Raw genomic sequence first — 26979 nt, 5'->3', positions numbered from 1 at the left:
GAAGGCACCTGAATGCCATGAAAGATGTGACCCATTTCCAGGAATTAAGTAGTGAAAAAATAAGCGACGCTTTTATTCCCAGGATCTCAAATGGCTCTTCAAACATTATCTCATTAATCTTTACATCACAGCAGTTTGATACAGAGGAAATAATTTTCATTTACAGATGAGGAAAGCAATCGGCAGGTGAGGAATTTAACATGCAAGCTGGGCAGAACTCTCCAGGTCACCTGATTTTAGTGCTGCGTCTATCATTATATATCATTCTCCTTTCCTGCTCTTTTAAATCCAGGATTATGATTATTAACAATAATCATAATTATTATTATTATCTGGCTATAATAAAAATGATGCCTGATGATGCAAGTCACCTCACCATAAGAAATTCAACTAATCTACACTAGCCGGTGGACGACCAACTTTTCGGCCACTCTTTTCTTAAGAGATTCGGAGGCCACTAAATCCGTATTTTATAAGGAAGCCTCCCAAATTCAAGTAGAAGAAACGGCAACATCAATTCAAATGAAAGCATTCTGTCGCTGTCTCTGAACACCAACTTTAGATAGGGATATTGTGGTAAACTACTATACATTCCTTTAAAAGTCAAATCATAGAACACTCCATGAGTTTTATTCTTCTAGAGAAGGGGGAAAATAGCCTAGACCAAGTGAAACACCTGAAGTGAAAACTGACTTACTGTGGTGCATTCAAACTCGGGTTTTCAAAAAATATTACTGCATAAACAATGTATTTATCAGAACATAATGGGTTTCATTATTAGTCTCTCACTGGCCTGTTCTGTCTAACCACTTATGCATAGGCTCTCTAGGCTGCACACTTTGAACATGAAGTTATAAATGTATATAAATACTATTTTCCTGGACATAGGCAACCATTTTACTTTTTAAAATAACGCTTTAAACAAGATGTTTGTGGCCACCATTCTAGACCGGATTTTTTATTTGGGGTTTGAAAAATACACAAAGAATACGCTGTATCTAGAGATACACTGTTTCAAATTTTGTGCCCTTAACTTCCAAATTGTAATGGGTGTATCCATCCCTACAATATGACATTAAACAAAAACAACCTAAGGAATTATCCGCTTGAGTCTGCATAAAGTGTTCCAGAGAAATCCTAACAAAATGGTCCTGGGCCGCTCAAGTGGCAAATGAGTTAGGAAAACAGGAGTTATTTTACCAGTCTTATCAGTCTTTCAAACCACTAAAGGATACGTAGAATTTCTGACAAAGCTACAACACCCGTTCCTCAAGCATGTTGGATAATAAAACCCTTACTATCTATGAAAACTAGCTCAACTCAGTAGCTTACATTTTTAAGAATTATACAATGTGTGAAAACATAGCTGTAAAACATGTCACAGGCCATTCCTAAAGAATTAGATGCTGACATCACGCCAAGGGTGGAGAAGAGAGGCAAATATTCGTGTAATTTAAGCGAATAGAAACATTTTTCTGAAAAATCCAGTGAGAATCAACAAGTGGGTTTCCACTTCTCCACTTCTCCCTTCTCCACTCGCACTTGCTAACGCCGACCTGGACAAAATGCACGGTCCGGGCACAATTTACGATTATGGCTCTGAAAATATTAGGTACACAGAAAAATTACGGCTAAACTTTCAAGCCCTGTATCCCGACTTTTCACCAAAGAAGAAATACAGAAGGACTAAGTGTAATCATTTTTGAAAGTGGTAAATATTAGTACCTGTTTAAGTACCACAACTAAAACAAAATAAAGCAGCTTTCCAAATTAACGGACTGCAGAGAGACTTACTGCAAAACCCCTGATTTCCTATTTTATTTATAAGTTTATTATAATGCAACTGAGTTTCAATCCACTAAATTAGCTCCTCGAACCAAAGGTATATATATATATTTGCAACTTTCAGTATGGGGTTCCTCCTGTAACTGGGGTTAGAAGTGACTCTGAAAGATTCAATAAAATTCTCAAGGTGACACCCTTGATTTACTATTTTACTTATAAGTTTACTATAATGTAATTGAGTTTCTATCCACTAAATTAGCTCCTCGAACCAAAGGAATACATATATATATATGTGTATATATATATAAGTATATATATATATATACATATTTGCAACTTTCAGTATGGGGTTCCTCCTATAACTGGGGTTAGAAGTGACTCTGAAAGATTCAATAAAATTATCAAGGTGCCACCCTTGATTTACTATTTTATTTATAAGTTTACTATAATGTAATTGAGTTTCAATCCACTAAATTAGCTCCTCGAACCAAAGGAATACATATATATAGATATATACATATCTATATATAAGTATATATATATAGATATATATTTGCAACTTTCAGTATGGAGTTCCTCCTATAACTGGGGTTAGAAGAGACTCTGAGAGATTCAATAAAATTCTCAAGGTGCCACCTACTAGTCCTCCTAATCAGATCCAATAATAATGGAAAACCAGGAAAAGGAGGATAGACTGGGCCACCTACTTAATTATATCTCCCAGCTGTCCTAAAGTTTGCCAAAAACACGTTTCTCGGTTGCAGTCCGCTACTTTAGATAAATAAAGCTAAAAAGTCCATGAGGTGCCGTCGCGGAGCAGTCAGCTGAGAGTTGGGGGCAGAGGGATATCAGAAGAGTTTCACGTTAGCAACTTCAACACACAATCATTAAGAGGGTGGAGGAAGGAAGACATATAGAAAACACAAAGTAATAAAATAATAGTAATGGTGGTTTCTGGTAGGCACTTACTAGGTGCCAGGCACTGTACTAAGCGCTGGGATCAAAAGAAGCAAATCGTGTTGGACACGGTCCCTGCCCCGCATGGGGCTCACAGTCTTAATCCCTATTTGACAGATGAGGGAACTGAGGCACAGAGATGTGAACTGATTCGCCCAAGGTCACACAGCGCACAAGTGGCTGAGCCGGGATTAGAACCCACAACCTTCTGACTCCCGAGCCTGTCCTCTGCTTCTTGGGAGATAATTAAGGAGAATCTACTTTTAAATTAAAACACAAATACAATGCTGGATGAGGAGGCCAAAAAACCAGATTTTTACAAAGAAAGATTAGGTTTTGAAATGGAAATAATACAAAATAGAAATTTACATCAAGTAAACTTCATCCCGCCGCTACCGCCTTTAATAATAATAATAATAATGATAATAATGGCATTATGTGCAAAGCACTGTTCTAAGTGCTGGGGAGGACACAAGGTGATCAGCTTGTCCCACGTGGGGCTCACAGTCTTCATCTCCATTTGACAGATGGGGTAACTGAGGCACAGAGAAGTTAAGTGAATTGCCCAAAGTCACACAGCTGACAAGTGGCGGAGCCGGAATTTGAACCCATGACCTTGCCGCCTTTGAGGCCGTTTGCTTGGCCTTTCCCTTGACTTGGAATGCTTTCCCCTTGGCCAAACCACTGTCCCTTGAGGAAAAGAGAGGAGGGTGGGGAAGAGAGGGAGGGAGCGGGAGAGCGAAAACAGGGACTGGGCTACATGACCACTGAGTGGCTATTTCAGTTTTAGGATCTGTCGGAAAAATTGGTGAGCTGGTAAATTTCTTGTGCTTCTTGGCGGTGTGATTTTCAAGTGTACACTTAATTTAACGTGGTTAAATCTCTGAGGAGAAATTATTGACTCCTGATAAGCCTCAGGACGCCCCAATTCTCTGGATCTTAAGATAACTTACCAAAGTCTGTATGATTACTCATCCATCCAATTGCTTTAATAGACACCAGAGCCAGCAACCCAGAGCCAACGAACGACCCAATTCCGGAGAAGAAGAAGAACAAGCCCATAATGGCACTCTGCATAGATTTAGGAGCAGCTGAATACGCAAATTCTAGACCTAGAGTAAAAGAATTGATATTAAATTTAAAACTTGTCACACAAGGCACGAACGAGCAGAAAAAAATACAGTTGTATAGATTTCGAATCATTTCGTTGAAAGAAAAAGATCTTCAAAGAACAATGGTTTTACAAGCTTTTCAAAAACGAGGCAATATTTCTACTACAAGGCAACGTTATTAATTTTTACCAACAAGTCGGATGGTAAACAAGATTCCGCCAACGTAAACCCCTTTATTATTTCGGTACTTTTAAAAAAAAAAAAAAAAAGGTGAACATCATTTTAGCCAAATATCTGCAAGGCACTCTGTCGAATCCTATACTTAAAATAAATATAACTCTAGAAGACCTAAAATAGTCTCACGTACGCAACTGGTAGAACTCAAATATAACTGAAAAGATTTAAATTTTCTCACCTATTTACATTTGTAATTAAGTAGTAACAGTCGTTTGCATCAAATTTTCTTGGCTTCTTTACCAGAAATGGACAGGACAGTGTTAAATTAACGGTTATTTGCATTCAATTTCCTGAGGGTTCTCTCTTTAAACTGGAGAAACGTGCTCATCTGCAAAGCATCAGCATAAGCGTCCGCTTTCTAGCACAGTCGGGTACCGCCAAACCAGAGTACTGTATTTTGATGAGACCCTTCGGAACGCAAACGATTACCAACAGACTTGCACTGGGGGATCTGCTCATGGCCCGCTCCCGTCTGTCTGATTTCGAGTTTAGAACATTTGGTGGGTTGTTCACCCAACACCTGCAACAAACAGCAGCACTTTTGGGAGCGTTCAGGAAGCAAACTTGAAGAGCGGAGTGATCGCTGCTTATTGAATCAGATAAGCTATCACTTCTCAAAATCACTTAACATTCTCATAACTAGACCAGGAAAACAAGTTCCATAATTTAATCTGAAAATACCGACGGAGAGACAATTTCATCCCGATTTATTCCCTTCGTTAATTCATTAGTCAGGCTCGAATGATATCACCGAAGGGGAAAAAGGTAAAGAGACTTTGCCATGAAATTATTCATGTTTTAACACAAAGGTGTTACAAATATTTCATCTTGAGCACGGAATATAAAGTCGACTCATATATTATTGCTTGCTGGCAGCTACTGGTAACAATTTCATCCACTTCTTGCCCACGGAACCAAGCATTAGGTTTCTTACAGACACGTTCACCTTACTGAAGGTAATTATAATAGAAATAAGATTTTGCTAAATCAGTCAAAAGCCTATTTTTCTCTAAAACAATGACTCCAAAGTAACTTTCATCTCATTTTAAATTTTAACCAGAAGCTATAAAAGTTAGTAATTTATATTTAATCAGAAGAACGGAAAAAGGGTTTAAAAAGGCTATGGCAATAATCACTAAAAGGAAAAAAAAAAACCACACTGGCATCACTGTTCAAAGCTGAAGCACGTCCTTATTTCCACAACCCCAACTAGCTAAGCAAGCACTTGTAGATTTGGGCTGAAGAAGGCAGAAAGGTTAGAGGAGCTGGAATGATCTACCCTGAAGGAAGGCATGCTCAGAGTAAATATAAGATTACCAAATTTTCTATATTTCCACCGCAGGGGGTAGAGTTCAGGTTGCAAACTTCGGATGCAGTCTCGCTTGGAGGCAGGGGGATTAGTCCCTCATTCACGAAGCCAGATTACAAAACGTACGATAAAAATTCTACTGCTTGCCTGGGGCGGCACGATACGGATACCCCTTATAACTTTCTGTTTACCCGAAATCTCCAAAGTCCTTTGGAATTTTCAAAAGGCCTTTGACCGGATTCGGGCAAAAAGGTTAGAAGAACAAAAAACAAATAATTCCAGAGGATTTGAGGAACTGCTTAGTAAAGGACAGAGCGCTAGTTAAAAGATAGGAAACACACAGTAGGGCTAAACAGACATTTTCCAGGATGGAGACGCGTCAAGACACAGGAGGGCCTCCCAAGGGAAAGGGATAGAGCCAATTTTGTTTTAACAGCTCCACAATTATATGAAAGGAGGGGCAGCAAATCCTCTCCAATTTACATAAGAAAGTTTCTTCCGGTTGGTGAAACGCCACGGGGATAAAGTGGCCTAAAGACCTCGTAGAGAATGGACGAGCCGATAAACTTCCTAGGCGGCCAGGTGGACCGAAATGTTCCCAGAGAAAAATCCAAACTACAAACACGTGATGTCGGGCTCGGAACGGCAATCGATCCAGCGTATTTACTGAGCACGTACTGTGTGCACCGCGCTGCACTAAGCGCTTGAGGTTGTGTCTAAAGAAAGGGACCTCAGAAGTCATACTATCTTTCCTGATTAAACACCCTAAAGGTAGCGTAGTCGGCGAAGACAACCTAATGCTGGGCATCAAGGGGAAGGTGAGAGAAAACACATAATATAAAACCAGGCTCCCCCCGTGCCTGCCATAATCGTTCAGGCAGCCAAATCCTTAGCTTTACCCCCACCCTAAATTCTGAACTTTCCCTCTGTTCACCCAGGAATTTATCCAAACCTCTCCTATGCTGCCGACGTCTTCTCCTTGCACAACCTCCCTGCAGCTACACTGACCGAATTGCCACGGGAAGACGTTTCCTTTTATTTAGAAGCCATCCCTGGGCTCCTCCTCCCAGAGGCATGGTGGCTTCCTGGGGCTGCCATCTTCTCCCTCCCGTTTTAAACGGGAAGAAATCCACCCGTTCCCGGGAGAGGGACAGGCAGAAGCCACGGCCTGCTTTTCCAACCGTTGGAATATCGAGAAGATCTTAACTTAGGGATGCCCAAGGAGCAACGGGCAGTCGCGTACTACAGCTCCCGCTCATTTGTTTTTTGCTCTCTTTCCTCTTGGGCCCATCCCCAGTGTCTCTGACCAAGCTCCCTGGTTTTACAGGTTCTGAGCCCCTGAAGGCCAGGCACCAAGCCTGATTCATTATCCTTGCACCCCTGAATTTAGTCCTGTGCTTCAACCAGAAGTCCTTTAATGCCATTAAAAACGAATCAAAAGACACCACTGGGCGTCCCCTCATCCGAGTGCTGGGAAATGCCAAGTGTGCATGTCCACTTCCTTCGTGACTCTGTAGGTTATTCGATGTCTACAAAGAGCCTTATTTTATATTCTGGCGGGACTGCTCTGACCAATGGCCCAAAAGTACAACTGCCCACAGGCCTCCTCCCTGGTTCGGTGCTTCCAGGGGAGCCATTATGGGGATGGGACACCACATCGTTCATAGGGATTCCCCAGGCCATCGATCGAAAGGACACACCTCCCCCTTGGGCCCCTTTCCTGCCTCTACTACAAATGTCAGTTTAAGCACGGATGGGGAAAGAAGGCAATAAGTGCTCTGGGGAAAGCATAACCTTTGGGGTCAGGGGGCCTTTAGTTTCTCCTGTCCATGGACGATCGGGGCTTTCATGTGGGTCTGTCGCTCATTAGAGGTACCGGTGATAGAAAGAGCACGTGGAGATCACGCTTGACAAATCCCCGCCCCAACTTTTCATTCTGTTGTCCACCTGGCATTGGAAACCTATTTCAGTCTTCATTAAAAAAACGCAATTGTAGCAAATCAATGATAATCTTGCAGCTAACGGTTTAAGAATTGACACAGCCAAACAATAAGCCTGTAATCACTGAAATGACAATTACTGACCAACCCGAAAATCAAACCTACCCCTAACTTTGACTGTGATCTTAATCATAAAGCAATTTTTCAGGAATTCATTTTGCCTGTGGTTGGAACTCTCATTTTTAAAAAGGATGAATTCTTCGCAATGTTTCGCCATCAGCTGTGTGATTTTTGCTCATTCATGATCTGCCAAAAAAAAATGACATGCTTTTCTCCACTAAATACCCTTGGTTTGAAAGCCTAATGTGACTAGATACAGAAGAAGCTCTTATTCCAGAACTTTTAACAAAGTGTCTGAAGGGAACCGCTTTCGGTTTTCGTAGAAGCACTTTATAGTCAAAGTTCATCTTCTGTAAACGTAGAGAACAGTACTACTTTCTGCCAACTTCAGAATTTGAATCCCCTTATGTGAGTTCAGTTTCTGCCATCAGTTTCATTTTTCTCCTCTAGACTCTTGCTTGTTGTGGGCAGGGAACATAACTACCATTCTGTTATATTGTACTCTCCCAAGCATGAATGACTGAATTGCTTTCCCCATGCAAAAGAGGAGCTTAGAATTTCTTCCTGCAAAGACTCCAAAGTTTTCATGAGATATGAAGTATCACTTTCAAAAACCTCTTTACTAGACAAACTATACTAAAGAAAGAGGGTAGAAAAGATTAAATTAAATCCAAGATAAAATGGGGGGGGGGGGTGGAAATAACGCATCTGTGTACTGATTGACAAAAAAAATAAACCAAGGGGAAAAAGAAAAGATGGTATATGAACGTTAACATTTTACAGGAAACACCTGCATTCGACGAGAGAACCTTACGGAAAAACTCTGTTCACTTCCCTGGATTTTAATTTTCCATTTCTTAGAAGAATTTTCTTTTTCACGCTCTCATCCGATTTGACATGTATACAATATATGAATGACAATGTGTGGTTTTCCTTCGCCACTAAGAAATATTTTTGGCCAGATCTTATCTGTGCGAGTTTAGATTAAAAAAAAAAAAAGAAACAAAAAACCCCCAAAAGAAAACTATGTACGACTGACAATCTATTCCAGCTGCGGACGTGTACAGATTATTCTTTGCTGTGCCGGCCCACTGGCCACTTACAGTTCCCGATGCCGTAAGAGACTGTACGAGACCTAGCTACCGCTCTGGTCCGCAAATCTTCCTGGATCCGCTGCTCGAGATTAACCGGGCCCGGTGAGGCCCTTCACCAGACTCACCTGTCCCTTGGAGTAATCTAATCGTAATTCATTAATTGTGGTATTTGTTACGTACTATGTGCCCAACCCTGGGTAATGGGCCTAGGGTGGTAAGAGATAATTAGATCGGCTAGTTCCTGACCGCCGTGGGGTTCGCATCACTTTTCAACTTTCACTGCTTTTAAAAACGTTCATGTCCGTTCCACCCTGCTGTGTTTACGCACGCACTTCACAATCGGCCGCCTCTTTGCGTATACCTGACGGCCATCACCTTTTTCTCTACGTGTCTAAACTTGCGTAGTACAGAGACTGCCATAGGACCCCCACCTGGTTGGTGAGCGAGGTTTACCATCCATAGCGGTGTGTAGGTAGCACATGTAAGCCAGCTCGAGAAAGCTCATTTTGTCTCCTTTAGTGGTTCGGCGCTAAACCTCAGCCGGGTTAGAACTTGGACACTTTCTTAAGTCCGTATAGGCTCCCGCTTCGGACGAGCTTACACGCCTACCGGCTCCACACCTCGCTTCTCAATACGCTAAACTGAGGAGGCACAGGGAATCGCTTTTCTACTTTTTTTGGCCTATCAATACGGTGACGGAGGTGCTTGTCTCCAGACCCAGAATTCACTGTCACCAAGTGACGGACGCGTGTGGCAGAGGAAAACACTCTCCGGCTCGCGTGTCTTTAGTACGTGACCTCAGGCTTCTTCCGGCTAGGCGGTTCAAGGGCACGGCACGCCGACGCCGTACGTTGGTTCGGGATGCTTCCACGCATCCGGGCCGCCGCGCCACCAGGCAACGACTTTGGATGACCCTCAACTTCTTAATCGTAGCCCGTCTTTCAACAGAACGCAAATCCAAAACCGTGCGTTCCCATAGCTAGGGACACCCCTACCAAGTCCAGCTTAAACGTGGTCCAACCTAACGCTGATCCTTATCTTATCCTGCCCTTCGTTGAGTGAGGTTCTTCACTGAACGCTTACAGATTGCTTATTTTTGGAAATGCCGAAAAGTGGACCGTGGCTTTGGGCGATTGCTCTCAGCTAGAGTTTTCACTCACTCATCCGATCGTATTTATTGAGTGCTTACTGCGTGCAAAGCGGCAGCGCTAAGTGCTTGGGAGAGAACGACGGGACAATACACAGATACATTCCTTGCTCACAACGACCTCAGTCTATGCTCACGTATTCTCCGATGTGATGCATTATGACTAGTTCACTCGCTCAGGCAATCGCATTCATTGAGCACTTAACTGCGTGCGGAACACTGTTCTAAACGCTCGGAAAGTACAATTCGGCATCGCATAGAGACGATCCCTACCCAACATCGGGCTCACGGTCTAGAAGGGGGAGAGGGACAACAAAACCAAACAAGTAGCCGGGCATCACTAGTAGAGCCGGGATTTAAATATACAATTTTACCACTCACCTGATATACTTGCAAATATCTCACTGATCCCAATTAGTACATACTGTGGCACCTGCCACCATATTGGCAAATCAGCAGCATGGTACACCACATTTCCAATCGTCTGATTGATTGTTTTCTCTTTCACAATGTCCAGTCTTTTACTTTCTAAAATTCCTGGAGTAGAGAGAGTTGATTGGTGAAAAAAATTAACTGAGCCAGCCCTTTGCCAGACCCAAGAAATAAACGCTACACCGCTTCCAATTATTTCTAAACAAGAAGCAGGGCAAGCATAGATAATGTAAGATACCGAAGACGCAAGTGGCATTTTGGATCGTGACGGCGCGATTCCTGTACGCAATGCACTGTATTAGGTACTTGGGAGAGTGTAAAAAAACATACAAAACAGTTCGTGCCCTTGAGGAGCTTGCAGTCCAATCGAGGGAGACAGGCAGACCGAAAGGAACGGAAGTATTCCGCCGGCTCTGCCACTTGTCAGCTGTGTGACTGTGGGCAAGTCACTTCACTTCTCTGTGCCTCAGTTAGCTCATCTGTAAAATGGGGATGAAGACTGTGAGCCTCACGTGGGACAACCCGATGACACCCTGTATCTCCCCCAGGGCTTAGAACAGTGCTCTGCACATAGTAAGCGCTTAACAAATACCAACATTATTATTCCCCAAAAGAACAAAAGTAGGAGCGTAGAGACAACGGGTAAAACAATATTTAGCATAAAGAATAATGAATAAACGGAACATATATACACAAGCGCTAAGGATGGCTGACGGGGTGACTTAGACAGAGAGATGGGGAATTCATCAGAGAATGCCTTCAGGAGGTGGTAACCTTTGGAGAGGGCTTTGAAAGTGGGGAAGGATGTGTTTTGGCAGAGTGACGCTAGGAAAGGAATTCCTTGCAGGAGGAAACAATCGAAGAGGGAAATGAGAGTGAGGGTGTTTTAGCTTGGAAGGCAGACAGAGTGCCATTCGGAGTGAAATCAGTTTCACGGCCCTATCGGTATTTTCAGTCTCCCAGAAAACGTGGGAGAGGGAGAGGCCCGGGGTCACGTTTCTTTGCATGCCGAAAAGAAGTGAGAGAGAAGCTGCCCCAGCGGAAGAGCTGACTGGGTAACGCCTCCAGCATTCCATTCTTATTTCATGGGGAACTCTGTCATCTGGAAGATCGAAAGACGCTCCCTTTTGGGTCAGGGATTTATCTGGGCTGCCCATCCATCCGTCCTACCTCCCTTCCACTTAATCTCTATTCGCTCCCTAAGCTTCTCTTTTCTTTCACGTTTCTAACTTTTCCCTCCCTCTGCAATCTCCCTCCACTGTTCTGCACTCTGCTCCTCCGTCTCACCTTCGATCCTCCCTTAAGAATAGAGAATTAAGGTGTCTCCTGTTTTAAGGAGGACGCTGAGTAATAATAATAATAATAAATGATGGCATCTGTTAAGCGCTCACAATCTGCCAAGCACTGTTCTAAGCTCTGGCGGGGGATATGGAGTGATCAGGTTGGCCCTCGTGGGGCTCACGGTCTTCATCCCCGTTTTACAGATGAGGTGACTGAGGCTCAGAGAAGTCAAGCGACTTGCCCGAAGTCACACAGCTGACGAGCGGCGGAGCCGGGATTAGGTCCCATGATCTCTGACTCCCAAGCCCCGGGCTCTTTCCACTGAGCCAAGCTGCTTCTCTAATAGATGTGGAGTAGAAATAGAAATAAAAATATTTATTAAGTGCCTACCGCTTGAAGGGCACTTTACAAAAGGCTGGTAAAAAAAAAAAAATCAATAAGTGAGGACTCCTGATTGCAGGAATTCACAATCCAGAAATAGAGTGGGGCGACAAATAGCAAACCGCGTGGCAGTCTGAATAAAGTTGAACAGATTCCCCACACGTCCTACCGCGCAAACCTACGCAACTTTGCTTTCAAGCTAATAAAACCGTGAAAGCAATGAATAATACGTCTGGTTGCAGTCCAGGGTCTGGAAGGCTGAGCTCACGATGCCAAGGATCCTCTCCCCTTCAGATGACGACTCTGGAGTGGCCTCCTGATGGGTGACATCATTTGGAGCTGCTAACCGGGATCTCTGCCTGCCTCGGCTTCCTCCCCAGGCCTCACCACCGGCTCGTTCGCCCTCTGGGGATCGTCCGGAGCCTCCCGATTTGGCAGTGAGAGGAAGGGACGGAACCAGCCGGGCGGAAAAGCTTCAACTGCTCTGCGTCACCGAGCAAAGGTGATCACATCTGGATCAGTGGCAGGGGTGCAGAGACGAGGCTGGTGCTGAATTTCCGTGGCAAAACCGAAGCAGGACCGCATCCCGCTGGCAGTAGGGCACGTTTTATCCCCCTCTTCAGCGTGGGCACCGGACCGAAGTTCACCCACAATAGCGAGAGGGCAGAAACGGCGAACTACTCCATTCCGATGGGCAAAACGTGCAAGGGCTTCTCAGTGTGACACACACACCCACGGATAAAGCATTCTGCCAGGAGCCAATAACCCCAGGCCTAAAATACGGATCATCTCCAGCCCAGCCCCGACTCTCAGCGACTTGGCCTGGCTCGGCGTGCTGGCCAGGCACGGCCTGCGCAAAACACTACATCGGTCACGGCCTCATCTGCGATTATAACTGCAAAAGAACTGCAACATAAAATAACAGCAACCGCCTTTGAACACGTCCCGGCTGCAATCCACTCTACTATTCACGCGGGAAGATCAAAACCAAGAAGTGACAGGTTCCCTGCCCACAAGGAGCTTCCAGTATTTGCAAAATTTGAGAGACAGAGAGAGTTGGACTTGTTTTCCTTTGTAGGGGGAGATGGGATCACCCTTTCCCCTTTCCTCTCTATCCGTAACCCGCCGTCTCAAGTTCGCCCCGTGCCCAAAATGAAAAGTTGGCACGCCTACTGTGAAAAACTATATTTCTACCAGTGGATCAGTTCTGAGATTGAAGAGAAAATGTATAGCCATTTGAAACACTTGAGGATATCCTTTCTTTTTCTAGTTGGGATATATATATATATATACACACACATACACACACATAATATCACAACTATATATATATATATACACGATAATAATAATAATAATGTTGGCTTTGTTAAGTGACTACTATGTGCCAAACACTGTTCTAAGCGCTGGGGTAGATACAAGGTAATCAGGTTGTCCCACATAGGGCTCACAGTCTTCATCCCCATCTTACAGATGAGGTAACTGAGGCACAGGTATTATTATATTAAAATATATATTATACACACACACACACATATATACATATATATAATAATGATGATATTTGTTAAGCCCTTACTGTGTGCCAAGCACTCTAAGCACTGGGGAAGATACAAGGTGATCAGATTGTCTCACATGGGGCTCACAGTCTTCATCCCCATTTTCCAGATGAGGTAACTGAGGCACAGAGAAGTTCGGCGACTCACCCAAAGTCACTGAGCTGACAGGTGGCAGAGCCGGGATTAGAACCCGCTACCTCTGACTCCCAAGCCCGGGCTCTTTCCACGGAGCCACGCTGACTCTCAGCGTATATGTACACATGTAGTAAGTTCAAAGCAATAGAAAATACTGTTCTACTGAAATACTAAGATTACGTTTTTTGTCGTAATTAATTTTCCAGATGGATAACTTTAAATATTACTATGAAGTTATAATAAATGGCATTAAACGGCACATGTTCAATTAACCTAATCCGTTCCACTCTCAATTTATAAAATATTTTAAATAATCTGAAACAAACTAACAGACCAGTTAAAATGTGTCACAAGAGTATATCATTCGGTAAAGCTGATTTAAAACTATATAAATGAGCTCACTGACTGTTTCCCATTTTCAGGCAGATTAGTGGGATTTCTCCATAATATCACAGTCATATAGAAATGTAAACGGATTAATGATTTTTTAAGCATCAAAAGAAATTAACAAATGTCATCAACAACCCCACGCGCTTAAAACACGGGAAAAATAAATGGCTTCCCGCTATCCCTTTAAAAAAAGAACATGTCTCCATTAAGTGAATTTCAGATTATTTTCTTACGGTTCCTAGAGGCTACTTGCCTTTGAACTGAGCTCACCGCCCTCAGTGATCTTTCACTGGACTTTTCAGATTAAAAAGACATAGCTCATTTTCTTAGTACCATCTATAAAAGATGGGCATTTACTGCGAGTTCTGTCACAGTCACCTTAGTTTAAAAGTCATTCTACTGAATGAAGGATTTTAGTTCACCAAAACTTAGGGCTTTGCTCATCGCTTCCTCAGATAGTCGACGGGCAGGGGAAACTACAGCCCGAATTGAAAAGGAATGAAAATACACTTTCTATATTGTTTTACAGAGTCTGTACTATAATACCTTTACTTTGCCCCCACACACAAAAAAGGACCTTGATTGAGACAAGCTTTTTATCAGGCTATCAGTGGTACTTGTTTACTGTGTGCAGAACAATGTTCTAAGCACTTGGGAGAGTAGCGTTGGTATTTGCTAAGCGCTTACTATGTGCAGAGCACTGTTTTAAGCGCCGGGGTAGATACAGAGTAATCAGGTTGTCCCACGGGAGGCTTAGTCTTCATCCCTATTTTATAGATGAGGTAACTGAAGCACAGCGAAAAGAAGTGACTTGGCCACAGTCGCACAGCTGACAAGTGGCGGGGCTGGGATCCGAACCCACGATCTCTGACTCCCAAGCCCGGGCTCTTGCCGCTGAGCCACGCTGCTTCTCTGATCCCGAGGGGATTGGCACCTGGGTTCAGGTGGAGGGCTGCAGTTGTAGCAATCACTCAAGGGTAATAATAATAATGATGTTGGTATTTGTTAAGCGCTTACTATGTGCAGAGCACTGTTCTAAGCGCTGGGGTAGATACAGGGTAATCGGGTTGTCCCCCGTGAGGCTCACAGGTAATCCCCATTTCACAGAGAGCAGGGGGGAATGAGGACCTGGCGGGCAAAGGCCTCTTGGAGAAGACGTGAGTTTTGCAAGACTCTGAAGGTGGGAGAGTGGTGGTCCCCCGTCCGGGAAGGGGGATGGAGGTCCAGACCGGAGGGAGGGCATGGACGAGTGGCAGATTTCTGGGGATTTGTGAGTTGGACCCGAAGGCTCCCGGTTGCATTTCTATCCCTGGATGGAACTGGGTAAGGCCCTGGCAGGACCCCGGATGCAAGCACATTAACAATGATGATAATGACGATGGTATTTGTTAAGTGTTTTCTATATGCCAAGCACTGTTCTAAGCGCTGGGGTAGACGCAAGGCGATCACCATGTCCCACGTGGGGCTCGCAGGCTCGATCCCCATTTTACAGACGAGGTAACTGAGGCCCAGAGAAGTTAAGCGACTTGTCCAAAGTCACACAGCTGACAAGCGGCAGAGCCAGGGTTAGAACCCGTGACTTCCGACTCCCAAGCCCGGGCTCTTTCCACTGAGCCACCCCGCTGCCCATATTACAAGGCTCTCTCCTCTATTCTCTCTTCTCCCTCTCTCTTTGTGCCTCAGGCCCCAACCTGGAATCAAAAATAAGAATCCAGAGTCTCCTCCATTCACTACCGTTAAGTCAAAGCTAGGTTTGAGGGGAGCAGGGGGATGTCATATACCCCCAAAAGGGCATGATGGTAATTTGCCGAATTACCGCACTCAATTTTAAATACCCCCTCAGGACGTCAGCCACTAAGGAGTAAGCTCGGTGAGGGGTAGGCTCCCTTTCTGGACACTTTCATGACCCTGCTTGTACCCTTTATCGTTCAACCACAATATCACTTCCAGAGATTGTTTTAGCGGGAAAATGAGGAGGGTCACTAAGCAACGCTTGGGAAAAACGGCATATACATTACTCTGAAAGGGAACCCAAATAATCCACGCTCATTTTCTTCAAATGTATGCCGACCAAATTGTTGCTAAGAAAGAATTTTTCAAAACTCTTGCCCCGGATAACACTCTGAAGCGGAAAGAGTTTAACTCGATGGACCCACTCTGGTAAGTCACGGAAGGTTTTCCTCGGGGTACAGAGTGATTATGTCAACGTTATAAAATGACGTTCTCACCTGCAGCGAAAGCCGAGCACATGACAAAGAACATTCCAACCGCAATCCTTTTTAGAGACGACGGGAGCAGGCCATTTCTTTTCAGAATGGGATCTACCAGTTTGTCCTTTAAGGGGATCAGGATCAGGATGAGCACCGCGTCGAACATAGTGAGCCAGGCTGCTGGAAACTACAAATTAAAGTACCAAATCACAGCATCAAGGAAGAATAATCCACAGGCCTGTACCTGCTTTTCAGGGAAGAGGGAGATCTATTTTATCTAGGCGACGTAACCTCAAAGGGACAGCACGAGGCTATTTTCAAATACTATTTTCCTCTCTCGTAGGTAAATTCTTTCAAGGTACATCTTGATTTCCATTTTTCTGCTTCTATTTATTTTGACAGAGAAACAGAACGATTTGCAAGCCACATAGCTAGAGATTCTGGTCATGTATCAATACTTAGAACATGAAAAACTGGAGACAGATTAACAATAGGAAAACTTAAAATTAAAGGACATTCTTAGTACTGGAACAGAGACAAACATGAAATTCAGGTTAAAAAAAATTCAACGATGGCACGCCTAAAACTGAGGCCGTTACAGTCTTTGGAAACACAACACCTCTTTCAGAATATAAAATCATGATCGATATTAATAGCCATCACCTCATCAGTTAATCTTAACCACGTTACACCGTTAGCATGGAGTGTGCAAAATGAACCTCTAAGGTCATTCGTTTTTCACTTCTCCAAGAGGGACTTGCGTTCAGAATTCAAGAGGTCAGTATTTTACAGGATATTCGGTATCACGGAGAAACCCTCATTTAAACAAATCTTTTTATTTAGTTCTGTTGTTCAACTTACCGTATGGGGAGTAGTCGTAACGCTCGAAATTTCTGGGATTTTCAGGTGAAGACTCTGCAGAACATATGTTGTCTGCATCTGGACATGAAAAAAATCGAGATTCTACATAAATCGAAGCTCACGACGCCATTTCCCGCTTCTGTCAAATCCGATCGTTGTCGGACACCATTTATCGCGCATTCACTGGGCGCGGTGCCTTGTACGAGATGCTCAGTGATCACAAAATGGGAGTAAGAGATGGGGCCCCTCCCCTCGAGGAGTTTACAAACTAATGTGGGGGTCTGGAAAACGCTCGCGCATCACCGGTAGTGGTCCAGACCAAAAGTTATTGGAAGGATCCAAAGATAATAACTGTATTTATACATCAAATGACCCGAGTTGAAAAGTCATGTACATTCAGAAAATTATATTCTAGTCGGGAAATAAGATCTGGAAATTATTTATGGGAGACAACAGGAAGACAAAGCATGGGTCTGAAGTTAGCAGGAAGGCTGTGGGGCACAACCAGAGAAGGCACTTTAAGCTCTAAGAAATCTCTTGGAAATTTAAGTAACTAGCAAAATGAATCCCCGCTACCTGGAACCCACCATCCTAAATCACATCTGAATTCACCACCTTGTGAGCCAAATACTTCCGAAAAGGTTTCAGTGTCAGCTCGATTTACAGCTGCGATTCTTAGATTTAAAAAAAAAAAAAAAAAAATCCGGTCCACTCACTTGAAAATAAACTGTCCAGTAAGGTATCAGGGCTAAAAATACGGGAATGATCTTGATGAGAGCTTTTACGTCTTCGACTTTATCTTCTGTGAACGGCCCTCCTCTTGAGATCTTTGAGGAGTCAAAGAGACTCTGTCTGTATGACTGCTGTACTCCGCTGTTTTCCCTTCGGAACAGAATACGGAAATTAAGTCCTTAAAAAGAAATGCACTAACTCGGCAATCAAATCGACACAGGCCTCCTCAAGTCCCCGAGTGAGAAATAATCTAAAAACGTTCCCTCTCTTTAGTTCCTCAAATAAGGCCCCGAATGGGACTTGCTGGGATTTCTTCACACTTGGGATGCTCGCTGTCATCGAATTCAATAGGGAACACCACCGGTAATTGGGGGCATCAATCATTATTATTTATTGAGCACCTACTGTGTTCAGAGCACTGTATTAAGTGCATGGAGAGCACAACAGAATTCCTACACATGATCTCTGCCCTCAGGGGGTGGTAAAAATTTTGTGGGCAACATATTTTATGCAAGCTGGAAAATATCTTATTCACTTTTACCTCTGTATTCTAGAAAAAGCTATAAATACCACACCAGAAGAAAACACTAAAACTATGAAAATAAAACAAAAGGCTGGGTTATTTAAAACCAATGTTTTAACTCGGTTTAAACTTTCACCTGCTGATTAAAATGTCTGCATCACCCAATAAATTATCTTTGCATCATTAAGATACCGTTCTTCCAGAATTATTTAATTTGTCAACACCAATTATAATGGGTCAGAAAACTAACATTCAAAAACCCAAACGAAAATACGAGTTCCAGTTGAAGATTTAATAATAATAATAATTACGGTATTTAAGCGCTTCCTATGTGCCAGGCGCTGTTCTTAAGCGCCGGGGTAGATACGGTGTAATCGGGTCGCCCCACGTGGGGCTCACAGTCTCGATCCCCATTTTCCAGATGAGGTAACTGAGGCACAGAGAAGTGAAGTGACTTGCCTAAGGTCACAAAGCAGACAAGTGGCGGAGGCGGGATTAGAACCCATGTCCTCTGACTCCCCGGCCCGGGCTCTTTCCACTAGGCCACGCTGCTTCTCTGAATCGACAATTTATGGTTCTCCAAAATGAGCACAATGGCTTCTCGAAAAACCCCGGCGTATAAAAGAACCAGACCGGTAAAAGGGCATAGCATTACAAGACTACAAGAATACGTAAGCCTTCCAAAGATGATAAAGCCCTAAATTCCGGCAGACTGCCGTTCTGCATTTTCATTTCCTGGGACGAATCAATTTAATGGAAGGTGATACAAACTGCTAAAAAGTCCTGAAATCTTACGGTCTAAAACAGGCCTCTGGGTTTAAGGTTACAAAATAATCTTTTTGATTTCAATTGTAGATGCAGTTCCAGAGTTAAAGGGAAAAGGAGTACATTTCCAAGAATGGCCTAAAATACGAATAAATTCTAATCAAAATCTCCCCTGATGAAACGCCCAAGACGTAAATTTGACAAATTATTATTCTTCGTCATCGTCCCAAACCACTGGTCTTCCGGCATTGGTGACTATTTACAACACCGAGTTAACGCACCCTGGGGGTTTTGAGATTTTGGACCGAGACATTAACGGGCACTTATTCAAACCGGGGAGTGGATCCTGTCACCGGAGAAATTAATAATCATGTTGGCATTTGTTAAGCGCTTACTATGTGCAGAGCACTGTTCTAAGCGCTGGGGTAGATACAGGCCAATCAGGTTGTCCCACATGAGGCTCACAGTCGTAACCCCCATTTTACAGCTGAGGTAACTGAGGCACAGAGAAGTTAAGTGACTTGCCCACAGTCACACAGCTGACAAATTCAACTGTCCACCTCCTGGAAATGAGTCAGCTCTTCGGTCCATCCAACTCAAGCCACGACAGATCCGTTTCTGCGGACGGGTCACGTGCGGTTATACACTGGTAGGTGGACTGGGCTTCCAGGAACTAAGATTAGGGGAGTGGGAGATGGAGGGGCTGGGGGGAGAAAACAGCCAAACGGGAGACGAATGAGATGAACGCAGACACACTGAGAGACTTCTCTTCCCCTCCTAGTAAGCTAGAGATTGGTCCCGGTCAACGCCGAGAAACTCAGACCCTTGGTTTGGACTGGATGGGTTATTGCTGCTCTCCTACTTTCCGTGTGTAGAAAAGAGGTCCCCCAAAACACACTTGAGACTCACCCTCGCCTCAGCATTTCTCCATAAATCCTCGCACTCCATCATCTCCCCAATCTGTAACTGATTTCAGTGTTTTTCGTGGGCAGGGATTGTGTCCACCTACATTATTGTATTGTAATAACAACTGTATATTGTAATATTGTAATAATAACTGTGTCTAGCACTGTTTCAAGCACTGGGGCGCATACAAGATCATCAGGGCAGACACAGTTCCATCCCACGTGGGGCTCAGAGTCTAAGTAGACGGTAGAACAGATACCGAATCCCCCTTTCACGCATGAGGAAACTGAGACACCCAGAAGTTAAGTGACTTGCCCAAGGTCGCAGCAAGCAATTGGCAGAGCTGGGATTAGAACCCAGGCCCTCTCACTCCCAGCCCTGTGCTCTCTGCACTAACAACAGTAACCACCATAAGAATTATGGAATTTGTTAAGTGTTTACTACGGGCCAGGCTCTATATTAAGCACAGTGGTAGATATAAGGCAACCGGGTTGGACACAGTCCCTGTCCCACGATGGGCTCACGGTCTTAAACCCCATTCTACAGATAACTGAGGCACAGAGAAGTAAAGCGACTTGCCCAACGAACGTCACCCAGCAGACTCATGGCGGAACCGGGATTAGAACCCAGGCGCTCTGCACACAGGGAATAACTGCTATTCACTGACCGAACGGAGCCCCGAAGAGAAGCAGCTCAGGGAAGCGGCTACTGACAGACCTGAAGGAGTGGCCCAGGAGGGGTGGCCTGGAACGCCCTCATTCATTTTCATTCGATAGTATTTACTGAGCGCTTACTACGCGCAGAACACTGTACTGAGCGCTTGGCACGGTACTAAGCCCTCCCTCTCTAGAACTGACAGTGACTCCGCCCCATCCTCAAAGTCTTATGAATAATTATGGTATCTTGAAGGCCCGTGTCCTCCAAGAGGCCTTCCCTAAGTCCTCTTTTCCTTATCTTCACTCCCCTCTGCAACGTCCTGACTCACTCCTTTTATCCACACCCCTCCCAGTCCCACAGCACTTATACACATATCTGTAATTTATTTATATTACTGCGTTCCCCCCCCCCCCCCCAGACCATATGCTTGCAGGCAGTGAACGTGTCTGTTATATTGTTAGTCTGTACACTCCCAAGAGCTTAGCAGAGTACACCGCACACAGTAAGTACTCAATAAATACGACTGTCTGACTGACGCCTCCGCGGCCCCTCGTTCTTCCGGATTCCCCGTCACGGCGAAAAGATCCGTCCTGCCTTACTTCCTGGAAAAAGCGATTCGCTAAACTGTACATCGGCAATCTTTTAGGGACGGTCTCCTTTGTGGCCAAAAACGCAACTCACACTAATTGGGGACTTAAGGGCTTGCTGGGTGCTGAACACTGTGAAAGCACTGCCAAAGAATACACAGGTAGGAATTCAGACATGGTCCCTGTCCTTTGGGGGGGAAAGGGGGGTGGGGGGGGGGTGCCCGCACACCAAGAGATCGATCAGAGCCATCTATAGCTGCCCAGAGGTCTTTTCTGAACGTGCGCACGGTGGCACGGGGAACTAGCAACAGCCGTTCCTCACATACACAACCTGGTCCGGTGCCAAATTCCGGCACTACCTCTGATTCCGACTCCCGGACACGCTCACGGATTTCCGGTTGTGCCGAAATTGTGCGGCAGAGCGACGGCCAGTCGGTCTCGGTCCACTGAGTTGAGCTAAGAGTTACTCTAGTTACCCTGGCTCAAAGAACAACCACGTGAAATGCACTTCCTTATTACCGGCAAAGGCCAGCCTAATACTCGCCAGAAACGATTTCGACAAGCACCGGGATCAAAACGGACCACAGTCATAGGCCTTGGACGGCAGGTGTTTGAAAATTTTCATTTTTCCTTTACACGGAACGAGCAAATCACACTATCTGTTATTTATTCATATTTTCAATTAAGCACGCAATGAAAAGGAACATACCCACTACTCTGGGCTTCCCTGAACCGCTTCTGTGAGCAACAAGAATAAGCCAAAATTTTGAACATGTCGGTGAAAGCACTCCCATCCGGAGGTTTGGAGATGAAGACGCTCTGACCACAGAGAAATACCATAAATGAAATCCCAATGCAAACTGTGGGGATGATGTAGCCGATAACAAAGCTCACATTCTGCTGAATATAGGCAATGCCTCCTAGGGAAAAGATTGCTCCCAAATTAATGCTCCAATAAAACCAGTTAAAAAACCTCCTCGTGGCTTCTGGACCGCGATCTTTCACCTAAAACAGAAAAAGAAAAAAAACAAGTTATTAGCCCGGAAGACGACTTCATAATGGAGAAATTACTCAAAACACCGCTCCTGAAATTCAGATGCCACAAGCTTTAATGCAGTCCTTGCCTGGAACTCCCCTCCCACTTTTCCAAACTGCCAGACCAGAACTCCCCAACTTCACTGCCCTCCTGAAACCCCACCTCCTTCACATCTTCCCTGACTAATTCCCAACATCCGAAATCGCACCAACGCGACGGCCACCGTTAAAACTGGTCTGAACCTCAGGCTTACGTACGCTCAACTGGACATTCGGTTATTTATTCAGCCACACTGCTCAGCTTATACTTGTTCTTCCTCCCGCTCCCCATATTGATAATATGTCTGCGCCTCTCTGCAGTTAGATCGTCAGCCCCTTGAGGACGGGGACTGTGCATTTTGCTCTTCTTAGTGGGGGCTCCATAAACACCAGTGATTGACTGGCCAATAAATGCCACTGATTGACAGGCTGACAATCACCCTCCAACAGGATTTTGAGTTTTCAGGAAAAGAGAGAGATTAATGGAGCTGGGGCCGGAGGTTGGTGGGGGGGGGGGATGAATTACTGTTTGCAGATGACACAGCAAAATCTGAGAAGGGCCCCCATCAATCACCTCTGGCATTTACATATGTATTTATACTCTTACTCTGATTACTCCATTTGTAACCAATTTTACGTTGGTCTCGCCGGTTAGTATGCTCCCGGCGGGACGGGGACCTATTTCTCGCTTCTGTTGCACTCTGGTCACGCACTGGTCGTTTCTTGTGAGAGTTTTGCTTCCCGCTCTCAATTTTTTACACCTCCCGGGTGAAAGGGCCTTTGGAGTGGATTTAAAGGCAAAAAGCAAGGGATCCGTGACTCCCCTCCGCTAATGACAGAGAACTGTTCCAGCACAGGTATCGGCACCGGGCGGGTTCGGGGATCACGGAGCAGTGCTCGGCCCATAGTCAGCGCTTAACAAATACCATCGTCGTCATCATCGCTATTATTATCACGGACCGCTTGGGCTGCCAGGCCAAGTGGGTCTCCGTTAAGCCCCACCCCGCTCCTGGAGGGCAACGGGGCTGCTGGTCCACGTTGGTTTGGTCAGAGGCGGCCAGGCCGAAGCCTCATCTGGACACTGGCAGAGAATCACACGGCTCAGGGTTTCAGAGGCTCAGTCCCTGTGGCCGCCTGCCGCCTCCCGCCGGGATCCTCGGGTTCAGCCTGCTCCACCTCATCTTGGATCGCTGATTCTGTGTGTTTTTTTCGCCCTCGGACTTGGATGTGACCCCTTCGTTCACCCGACCCTCAACCCCGCAGCACTTCGGTCCACATTCGTAATTTCTATTAATGTCTGTCTCCCCCTCTGGCCTGTAAGCTCACTGTGGGCAGGGAAAGTGTCTACCAATTCTGTTGTACCCTTCTAAGCACTGAGCACAGTGCTCTGCACAGTCTAAGCACTCAATAAATGCCATCGATTGATTCACTGGGGTTCTGCCTTCCCTCGCGGATGGTCTGCCCGGCCTCTCTGACGGACCTCTTGGGGCAGGGAGCACGCGTCTAACCCGCTTATCTTGCGTTAACCCCGGGGCCCAGTAGAGCGGACAATTAAATACAGTCGTTTCAAATACGCAGTCTCAACCAGGATGACAATGCGATCCTCTAATCGTGCAATTTAAGACACTGAAATTTCCAGTAATGAAAGCCAATTACTTCAACTGCGTCACAGAACGCCATTAAACGAATGGGAAATTGCCAAGTGCCACTAGCAAACCACATATTTTCAAACACTTTTAGAACTATTTGCCTCCGATAGATTCAATTCTTGCGGTAGATATTTCAACTCTGATTTTAGATGTTCGACAGGTGACCGGAAGGTGACACCGAAATGCACAGAAGCCAGACTCGAGAGCAAAAATTATTTGGTGCCCAGTTGCCAACTATTTTAAGGGAGAACCTTTTAGAACTTTTGCACGAGAACTCTCATTTATGGATGAAAAATAGATTACAGTATGAACTCTCAATACAGAGAGTTTTATCGCCATTCATTTCAAATACGTCCCACTTCGTAGGAAACTTTGACAGTGACTTTACAAAGCTCCCCGTGGGCCGGGAACATGTCCATCAGATCTGTGATACTGTACTCCTCTCCCGAGCATTCAGTACGGTGCTCTGCACGGAGTAAACGCTCAATCACTACGATTAGTATGTTATTACTTCACGTCAAAGGAAATAACAGTGCTGTTTAAAGTCCAAAAACCCGTAGGGCTCCGCTTCAGCTCAGTGATGACGTTGCTGATGATGAGACTCTACCGAGACTGCTCTCTCGAAGGTCACCCATGACCTCCTTCTTGTCAAATCCAATGGCTCCTACTCTATCTTAATCCTCCCTGACCTCTCAGCTGCCTTTGACACTGTAGACCATCCCTTTCTCCTCCACACCTTATCTCACCTTGGCGTCACGGACTCCGTCCTCTCCCGGTTCTCCTCTTAGCTTTCTGGCCGTTAATTCTCGGTCTCCTTCGCGGGCTCCTCCTCCCCCTCCCATCCTCTAACCGTAGGGGTTCCTCGAGGGTCAGATCTCGGCCCTCTCCTGTTCTCCATCTACACTCACTCCCTCGGCGAACTCATCCGCTCTCACGGCTTCGACTACCACCTCTACGCAGATGACACGCAGATCTACATCTCCGCCCCCGTCCTCTCCCCCTCCCTTCGGGCTCGCGTCTCCTCCCGCCTCCGGGACGTCTCCGCCTGGATGTCGGCCCGCCGCCTAAAACTCAACGTGAGCGAGACCGAGCTCCTCGTCTTCCCTCCCGAGCCCGGTCCTCTCCCTGACTTCCCTCTCACCGTGGACGGTACGACCGTCCTTCCCGTCTCTCGGGCCCGCGACCCCGGTGTCATCCTCGACTCGGCTCTCTCGTTCACCCCACGCATCCGATCCGTCACCGAGACCTGCCGGTCTCACCTTTACGATATCGCCAAGATCCGCCCTCTCCTCTCCACCCAAGCGGCTATCTTACCGGTACGGGCTCTCGTAATATCCCGACTGGACTATCGTGTCGGCCTTCTCTCCGATCTCCCTTCCTCCCGTCTCTCCCCGCTCCGGTCTATTCTTCACTCCGCTGCCCGGCTCATCTTCCCGCAGAAACGCTCTGGGCCTGTCACTCCCCTTCCTAAAAACCTCCAGTGGTTGCCCGTCGACCTCCGCACGAAACAAAACCTTCTCACTCTAGGCTTCGAGGCTGTCCATCACCTCGCCCCCTCCTACCTCTCCTCCCTTCTCTCTTTCCACCGCCCAGCCCGCACGCTCCGCTCCTCCGCCGCCCACCTCCTCGCCGTCCCCCGTTCTCGCCCATCCCGCCGCCGACCCCAGGCCCACGTCCTCCCGCTGTCCCGGAACGCCCTCCCTCCTCACCTCTGCCAAACTAACTCTCTTCCCCTCTTCAAGGCCCTACTGAGAGCTCACCTCCTCCAAGTGGGCCTCCCAGACTGAGCTTCCCCTTTTCCCTCTGCTCCCCCTCTGCTCCCCCTCCACCCTCTGCTCCCTCCCCTTTTCCCCCCTTCACCTCCCCTCAGCTAAGCCCCCTTTCCCTCTGCTCCTCCCCCCTCCCTTCCCCTCCCCTCGGCACTGTGCTCATTTGTCTAGATTTTCATTACCCTATTTATTTTGTCAATGAGGTGTCCATCCCCTCGATTCTACTTATCGCGATTATGTTGTCTTGTTTCTGTCCATCTGTCTCCCCCAATTAGACTGTGAGCCCGTCATTGGGCAGGGATTGTCTCAATCTGTTCCAAATTGTCCATTCCAAGTGCTTAGTACAGTGCTCTGCACATAGTAAGCACTCAATAAATACTATTGAATGAATGAATGAAGACGTCCAAAACCTCAACCCAGAGGGACCATTTATGAAGCCACCTCTAAGTGCGATACTCAGATTTCCTTAGTAAGGGCGAGGGGAGTCTTTTCCACTCTCAGAAACCCAGTGAAAAGCACTGAAGAGTACCCGAAAACACAAAACAGAGAACCCAAAGGCCCAGGTGTCTGCCTCCTAACTAACTCAGACATCAAATGCTGTCTTTGTGTCAAGCTCTGAGATAGAAACAAGATAATCAGATCAGAGGGCCCCCCCATTAGGTCTCGCAATCTAAGGGGCCGGGAGAACCAGTATCGAATCCTCAATTTTACAGATGAAGAAAGCGAAGCACAGAGTGAAGTCATCTGCTCAAGGTTAACCGATCGATCATTCGGCGGCATTTACGGAGAGCTTACCGTGCACAGCGCCGTACTACACACCTGGGAAAGAACGAGGGTGGGGAGACGCTCTTCCTATTCACAAGGAGTGTACAGACGGAACCCGCCACTCCTGTTTCCCAAGCGCCAGTGCTGCCGGCTTCCTGAAGCATCCGAAGCGGGCACAAGCAAGCAAGGGTGACTGTTTCAGAGGACGGCATACTGTCACCAGACGATCACTTCCTTCTCTGGGCAGAAATGAAAGGACTGTCCCCCGCAATTTTCTGACTGTGAAACCACCCCCGACAAATGAGGAAAGCCATCTCGAAACGACAGGGCGTACCCAACAGAGATTTTCGTGAGCCATTCCTCCTCGGGCGGAATACGACACTGCCTAGGGTCGGAGAGATCGAGTCTCCGCACACAGCCATCCACTTGCTCCGCGTGACACCACCCTTTCCGGATCGAGACCGTCCTCGGTGTCGCCAAGACCACGGATCAGATAGTGGCCTGAGGTCTCTCGGGCAGAAAAAGCACCTACCTAAAAGCTCTCCTAGGTGCTCTTTAAGATCACGTTCTAACCATCTTTCCGTATTTCCTTCAAACACTCC

At 45.9% G+C, this 26979-nt stretch overlaps 1 protein-coding gene across 2 annotated transcripts in view; it reads right to left on the bottom strand.

Annotated features, from left to right (window-relative positions):
• The window catches only part of SLC15A4 (solute carrier family 15 member 4), a 45190-nt gene that overhangs the window by 13167 nt on the left and 5044 nt on the right, over nucleotides 1-26979 (bottom strand). Inside the window, exons 2-7 of one of the 2 annotated variants that reach the window (XM_029057129.1) lie at nucleotides 21830-22125; nucleotides 17667-17832; nucleotides 16951-17028; nucleotides 16108-16276; nucleotides 10083-10238; nucleotides 3696-3854 (exon numbers count right to left, since the gene is read on the bottom strand). In XM_029057129.1, the coding sequence (XP_028912962.1) occupies nucleotides 3696-3854; nucleotides 10083-10238; nucleotides 16108-16276; nucleotides 16951-17028; nucleotides 17667-17832; nucleotides 21830-22125 (1024 nt within the window). The remainder of the gene's footprint in view (nucleotides 1-3695; nucleotides 3855-10082; nucleotides 10239-16107; nucleotides 16277-16950; nucleotides 17029-17666; nucleotides 17833-21829; nucleotides 22126-26979) is intronic. The other variant, XM_029057133.2, reaches the window with a different exon arrangement.

This window comes from Ornithorhynchus anatinus, chromosome 2, assembly GCF_004115215.2.
Source record: "Ornithorhynchus anatinus isolate Pmale09 chromosome 2, mOrnAna1.pri.v4, whole genome shotgun sequence".
Taxonomy (NCBI): Eukaryota; Metazoa; Chordata; class Mammalia; order Monotremata; family Ornithorhynchidae; genus Ornithorhynchus; species Ornithorhynchus anatinus.
The sequence above is the reverse complement of the archived record's forward strand: the minus strand, read 5'-3'. Positions and strand labels throughout refer to the sequence as shown.